Raw genomic sequence first — 7,499 nt, 5'->3', positions numbered from 1 at the left:
CTTCGACAGATCACAGAAGACTCCAATAGCATCGTGATGGTCTTCCCAGGCGTCAAATATGTGCTTAATCAACGCAGTACCGGCATCGGCTGTTGATTTGCCTTTTGTAAAACCATACTGCTGGCTATGAAACAATCGAGCATCATTGAAATGCAAAAGCATCTGACTGAGTATGACCCTCTCAAATATTTTACTCAAAACTGGAAGAACCGAGACAGGCCTGAAATTTGCAGGGTCCTCCATATCCCCACTTTTGAACAGAGGTATAATTTTACTAAATTTCATAAGATCTGGGAACACACCTTCAGCGATACATTTATTAAAGATGTTAGCTAAAATTGGGGCGATTTTATTAATAATAGAAAGAACAAATTTAACTGACATTCCCCACAAGTCTTCAGTTTTCTTCATATTTAATGACTTAAATGTTTTTATAATAGTTAATGTATTAATATATCTGAATTTAAATTCCTTATCGGTTGAAGGTGCGTTCTCCTTCGTCAGGGTTTCAGCTGCTGCAGCCGAAGAATCCAGGTTACACGTAGTCTCTAAAGGAATGTTCGTAAAAAACTCTTCAAAGACCCTCGCCACCGCATCATTCGATGTTATAATGTCATTGCCTACCTTCAAAGATAAATTTGTCTCGCGTGTTCGATTCTTCCCCGTTTCGTTATTAATAATAGTCCAAACGGCCTTAGATTTGTTAGCAGAGTCTTTAATCTTGTTATTAATAAAAATTGTCTTCGCACAGTGACAGACACATTTATACATCTTGCTATATTTCTTCACATAAGATTGAAAGTCAGGTCGGAGTATGAATGTTTTCATCTCATACAGATCATATAATGTCGCCCTGCTTTTGCGAATACCCTCTGTAGCCCAGTCACAAAATTTAATTTTATTGTCAATCAAAACTTCCTTCGTTTCAAAATTACTCTCAAACTCATCAGCTATTATCTTAAACAAGTTACTATACATCTCATTAGAATTGCAATCTAATTTAACATTCGGAAGTTTTTCGTCTAGTTTCTTCAAGTAATTGTCAATTTTCTTTGTAGTAATCGGTCTGCATCTCACCTTAGTTTTATTTGTCTTGTCAGTGTTTACTAAGGTAATGGTCTGCCCACTGTGGTCTGACCTCAGACAATTAATCACACTACTGTCTTTAAACTCACAGTTACAGAATATGTTATCTAGACAAGTGGCTGACGTGGGTGTAATTCTAGTTGGTTCCAGAAAAACATTAAAAAGATTAAATGATTTAAAAAGTAACAACAATTTCGACCTATTAGGAGAGTCACCTAATAGGTCAACATTAAAGTCACCACACACTATTACTTCCTTTTTACTATTGGAAGCTAACCTTAGAACATCCTCCATGACAGTCTCAAAGGTAATAAAATCACCAGTAGGTGGCCTGTAGGTACATACTATTATATACTTATTAAGCTCTGCACATGAAATTTCTATATGGTGTTTAACAGAAAGAGCAACTATATCCTTTCGTTCTTTACATTTACAATTTTCTTTAAGAAATATAAGTGACCCACCATGCTCGTTGATATTTCTGTTAAAACAGCTTATAAGTTTGTAATTTTTTAATTGGAACATCATTTTATTCTCGTCTAACCAATGTTCTGTGATACATAAACAATCAATGTTAAATTTTTCCGAAAATAGTTCTATTTCTAACAATTTAGAAGAAATACTCTGAATATTCTGATGTACCAATTTAAATTCATTCTTAAATGTCTTGTCCTTCGATAGTTTTGAGCCGAGAGAGCAGTGAACTGAATCAATCTTTATATCAACGCTATGATGCTCTCCCGTTGTCTGAAAATCTAATTTAAATCTACTGTACTATTTTCAGTATTACTACTGACGGTGTCAATAGGGACACAAGTTTTCTTCGTTATAATGCTTATAACTGAGTTAATAAGAGGAGCTACTTCTGTAGCTAAACGTCGTTTCTGATTTAAGGACAGAAATAAACTGTCCCAGGTCAACTTAAAATTATCTACATACAAATTAGTATCAAAGAAATTGATACAGTCAGATTTATAACACGCATTGTACATATTTTTATTTAGGCTACATGTCATATAATTGTATTTGTCAGGCAGTGTGCAAGAATAAGGAAATGCACAAACAAATATATGTTTTGCAGGAATGCTTTCTAATATAGCAAAACTTCTATTTATATCAGAATTTGACACACCTAAACTATTTCCCACCATAATTAATATAGTAGTTTTTTCGGTGTACGACCTCTCTGAAATCAGTTGTACTATTTGTGCGAATGAAAGTTCTGGGTAACAATGATTAACAACATTTCCAGTTACATGATTACCCAACATGTGCCCGAAATCCTTGCCAAGCCTATCGGAGTATACAACTGTGCTGTAATCCTTGGCTGAACTGCTACTACTTGTATCAGTAGTAAGCCTTGTCAAGTAAGTGGGTGACATCTTAGGTAACTGCTTATTACCTACTATTCTACTAGCTGCCTGAGCATAGGTGGGTATCCTATGTAATTTATTATTGGAGGTCGGAAAAACATCTGCTGTAGCCGATTTACTCTGGATGACCCTTGAGGATGGCGTGGCCGTCGGGAGGCTGGTGGTGGCCCTCGGGAGGATGGTGGTGGCCCTCGGGAGGATGGTGGTGGTCCCCGAGAGTCTGGTGGTGATCCCCGAGAGTCCAGTGGTGGCCAACGGGATGCTGTTTGTGGCCTCCGAGGTGGTGGTGGCCCTCGGGAGGATGGTGGTGGTCCCCGAGAGTCCAGTGGTGGCCAGCGGGATGCTGTTTTTGGCCTCCGAGGTGGTGGTGGCCCTCGGGAGGATGGTGGTGGTCCCCGAGAGTCCAGTGGTGGCCAGCGGGATGCTGTTTGTGGCCTCCGAGGTGGTGGTGGTGGCCTCCGGAGATGCGGTGGTGGCTTCAGCAGGTGAAGACTTCTCCGGCAGCATCTCAACCCGAACTAAGCCCACACTACTCAGCACCAGCAGCTGGTTTTCGTATTCCAGAGTTCTCTGTTCTAGGGCAGACTTCAGTGTGGCCAGCCTAGACTGTAGCATGGCAATGTTGAACTCACACTCTTGGTTGTTGTCTGCGAGCTTCTGGTTGTAGTCTGACATCTCTTGTTCATATTTATTCACCAGTAGTTGAAGTCTCACTCTATCCTTTGTCAATGGAAGGTGCGTCTTATGCTTTTTCAATGCTCGCTCAGACTTCCTGATATATTTCTTTATTTTAATATATTTTTTAAGCCTGTTTGCACCTGTGATATTGGTTGATTTTCTTGGAGTTGTGAGGTCTATTGTTGGCATAGGGGTGGGGTGTAGGGTGACTAATTCATCGTACAATGCCATTGTCTTATCTGTTTCCTCGCTTGCATGTGCTTCATTTATTTGCTGGATCTCTGCGTGTGCTTCAGCCAATTGCTGCTCTAGGCTATAGATCTTAGACAAGGCAGCTTCATGTAAATCCTGACACTCTTTGTATGATCTAAGTACAATCTGTAGCTCATCACATTTGCCTTGCAAGTCTTGGTATTGGATGTCCATTTCAGCTATGTCATTTTTTAAGTCCGAGTTCTTTTTTAAAAGGGAATCAAATTCCTTTTCATTGTCCTCCCGCTCTGCCATCAGTTGGCTTGAGAGGTCACGAGATGCCTTGAGATCCTCCAAAGCTGTCCTCAGCTGGATCTCCAGGTCACGGCTCTGCACCTTCCGGGTCGTCATCCTCGACATGTCTGAAACCACCCGGGGTTACCCGTTAGTATGTTGATAGGTAGAATTGAGAGGATGTTTATCCAAGATATATACAAAATACCCCTCTTTAGGTATAACTTGATCAAACCAATCAAAACTTGATATATTGTAAGTCTATGTAAAAATGATCAAAAGGTAACTTATTTGTTAGTTATCATATACAATGTAGTCATGAACACAAACTATGGGTGGGGAGGGAGTAATATGCATAATATGTTACTTAAATGAATAGGTACTCAGTGGTATTATTGACTTAGAATTATGTAAACTTTAAGCCAAAAAAAACAATCACTTGATCATTATTCAATGAAGTACTAATACTAATAGCAATTAAGTAGGTGGAGACTATGGTATAGTAATAATAGGGAATAAGGGATACAAAAGCTAATAGAAAGTTTGAAAATTAGAAATGAAAACAACAGAGTTTGAAAATGACAAAGTCTAAAAGTGGGTTAAGGAAGTGTGAAAAACATTTCACGTATGCAGCAAACTAATGAATAATGATTAAATAATTTAGTGATTATGATTTTAAATGAGTAATACTAGTAAAAATATGTAATTTTAACAATACTCCCCTGATAGATATCCGTTGGCAAATTCGAACTTTGACAGGTGCCGCTGCTTCAAATATCCGAGTCCCGTAAGTGTTTTATTTCAGGGTTTTCAATTCGCGACGTCAAATTGAAGTAGTATCAGCGAATTCAAAGCTATTAATATTTCATATTGAAGCAAAACATGACGACCGAATGGCGTAGTGGTTAGTGACCCTGACTACTGAGCCGAAGGTCCCGGGTTCGATTCCCGGCTGGGGTAGATATTTGTTTAAAGACAGATATTTGTACTCGGGTCTTGGGTGTTAATATTTATATTTAGTATCTATCTATCTATGTATTTGTGTAGATATATCAGCTGTCCGACACCCATAACACAGGTTCTGCCTAGCTTGGGGTCGGATGGCCGTGTGTGAGATGTCCCCACATATTATTATTATTATTATTATTACATTCTGTGCGGTAAAGGCAAAAGCAATCACTCAAAATTTCTCATTGCACATAAATATAAAACTGTACATATCGAATAATTATTTTTTTACAATTCAAATATTTTATATTTTTTTGCATACAGTAGTACCCCAAGTCTGCAAGAACTTTACTAAGCATAGTGCGCTATAATAAAGCAAGCCGTTAGGAAGCCGGAGGGCCCATAATTCGTCCCGAAGAGAACATTATATCACCACACTCTTATTAACGTAACGTCAGAAGTCATTAAGCATCAGCAAACAAACTTTAATAGGTTCATAAAGCTCTTTTTTGGTATTTTACTTCTTGATACAATCACTGTCGGACACTTGTAAGGTGACAGTCTAGTAGGCTAGAAAGTGTTCCACTCAACATTTGCAAAAAATCTTAAACAGCACCTATATTTATATTTTCTGGATGTAAACATATTTACATACATGTTAGATGTACTGGTTGGCAAATATGAAAAACTATTTCTGCTTCAAACACTGTTTACCTTTCATCCATTATCATACTGTGATGTATTTTTTTCGCAAATTGTTACCAACAATGACTCTTGTCACAGCGTGCAAGGCGATTAGGCCAGCCGGATATAATACCTGAGATCCGCTTGAGTTGAGACATTTAGAGTGTAAAGCGTTGTTTTCTAGTTTGAAGTAATGTCGGCAGCGGCAGCGGTGCCTAAGTGTGCTTCCTTGCTAACCGTACTCAGATGTAATTAGTATTTATTATTTTTCTTGCAAACTGAGTTCTACGTTAGTGCCGCATTGGTGTAATATTTTCCACGCTTTTAAACCATTACAGTGAAGTTAAAAGGTTAGAAGGTTTCTTGAAAAAAATATGCAAAAGATTGAGGTATAAATAACTAAAAACGCCGTGAACGATATTAGATTAATGTTATAACAAATTAAGACTACTCTTACACAATAAATAATCTTATTCTAATTGGTACATAATATTATAATTGGTCATAGTATAGACCAGGGATGCACAGACCGCGGCCTGCGGGCCGCATGCGGTCCGCCAGTCGAATATTGGTGGCCCGCCGACAGAAAAATTGAACTCTCGTACATTCGAATAATATTCCAGAATAAAACCAATTAAAATAATATGTTCGCAAAGTACTCAATCACAGGCAATTCAAACCATTCCTAAGCCTAATCAAAGAATCTTTCTTCGGCCTTCGTCGAGAACAGACGTACATGGCAAATAAATCATTAATTAAATAATCGCTTGCAAAATCGTGACCTAGATCTGTTAAATGTGTTTATAAAAATTGATAGTAAAAAAATGTCTGTGATATAAGTGCACCATAGACAATAAAATGAGTGCGTCGACGCCTCGCAGCCCGCCGCGCCGGCTGCACCCGCAGCAGCGCCCGCCACCCCGCCCCCCGCGCCGCCCGCGACGAGCCCACGCAGGGAATGTGCCCAGATACTGTCCACTCCAGAGATCCAGGACTACATGAACAGGATTGAGTGTTGTTTAAATGCTATCTGTGCTACTGCTACCGAGGGAAAATTAAATACCGACCAAAAAATTCGAATCCACAATTTATGCCGAAAAGTAGGAAGTGAGACCTCACATATAGCGGTTCTGTACCAGGCTTTAGGGCAGAACACTAGACAAGCTTATACCGCTCTGAATGCAGTTCAAGATAAAAATAACCTGTCCCAAAAACTTGAAGACCTTAAGTGCATTATAAGTGAATCCCCAAAACCTCATCCCGGAACCTCCACCTTCGCCGATATCCTGAAAAAAGGACCATTGCCCCATATCCAGGCCAACCACTCAAATTCGGTAGCTATTTACCCTAATGACAAAAATATATCAAGTGAAGACACGAAATCACTAGTCCAGAAAATTATTAGCCCCAATGACATGAAGCTGCATGTCACGGGGTTACGAAAGACGAGAAATGGAGGTGTCGTCATCAGCACCGACACTAAGGAGGATATCGAGAAGTTAAAACAGTCAAAGCAGTTGACGACCTCTGGTCTTACCATCGATGAGCCCCATAAACGCAAACCCCGAGTTGCTATCATCGGAGTTCCTGTGAAGATGCAGGACTCAGACGTCTTCAACTACCTCTACCATCAAAACCTCGCCGACAAACTCCAGGATACTACCCAAGAGTCATTTATGAACAGCATTAAATTAAGCCATAAATTTGGTAAGAGAGATGCTAAGACCTGCAATTTTATCATCGAAGTTCCAGCACTGCTACGCAACGCCCTCATAGCCCAAAGAACAGTATTTCTTAACTGGTCGTCCTGCCCTGTGAAAGATTTCACAATTGTGACCAGGTGCTACAAGTGCCAGCAGTATGGCCACGCGGCCAAGTCGTGCCGGGAGACGGTCGCTACGTGCGGCCACTGCGGGGAGAGAGGCCACGTGCAGAGCGAATGCACCAAAAAAGCTGAGCCGCCAAAATGTGCAACCTGCCTCCACTTCAACAAGCCCTGCAATCACAAGACGGGGGATGCCGAATGCCCAGCTAAGGTTATAGCCCAGAAACGGTACTTTGCGTCAATTAATTATGAAGACGTCTAAAGGCGCCTCTTATTAAGTAGTCAAATTTTGAACTGTTTCATGTATAATATTATGTAAGTACTTATCTTAATGTAATGAACTAGATTAATTGTACATAAGCAATAGAACACACGGAACTATCCTACTTACTAACCTTAATAATAAACCCTTACCTAAG

At 39.7% G+C, this 7,499-nt stretch overlaps 1 protein-coding gene across 1 annotated transcript; it reads right to left on the bottom strand.

Moving 5' to 3' along the window:
• Positions 1 to 2,574: 2,574 nt before the first annotated feature.
• LOC125491398 lies at positions 2,575 to 3,749 on the bottom strand. The gene is made up of 2 exons (XM_048633232.1): positions 2,895 to 3,749; positions 2,575 to 2,628 (listed from the first exon to the last, which is right to left on the bottom strand). The coding sequence occupies exons 1-2, from the start codon at positions 3,747 to 3,749 to the stop codon at positions 2,575 to 2,577; spliced, it is 909 nt and encodes a 302-aa protein (XP_048489189.1).
• Between the last annotated feature and the right edge of the window lie 3,750 nt (positions 3,750 to 7,499).

This window comes from Plutella xylostella, chromosome 5 (genome assembly GCF_932276165.1).
Source record: "Plutella xylostella chromosome 5, ilPluXylo3.1, whole genome shotgun sequence".
Lineage (NCBI taxonomy): Eukaryota > Metazoa > Arthropoda > Insecta > Lepidoptera > Plutellidae > Plutella > Plutella xylostella.
The sequence above is the reverse complement of the archived record's forward strand: the minus strand, read 5'-3'. Positions and strand labels throughout refer to the sequence as shown.

Coding starts and splice junctions, on each gene's coding strand:
- LOC125491398 (XM_048633232.1), bottom strand. CDS start 3,749: ATGTCGAGGATGACGACCCGGAAGGTGCAGAGCCGTGACCTGGAGATC. Junction 2,629..2,894: donor CCACCACCACCACCTCGGAG/GCCACAAACAGC, acceptor CATCCTCCCGAG/GGCCACCACCAGCCTCCCGA.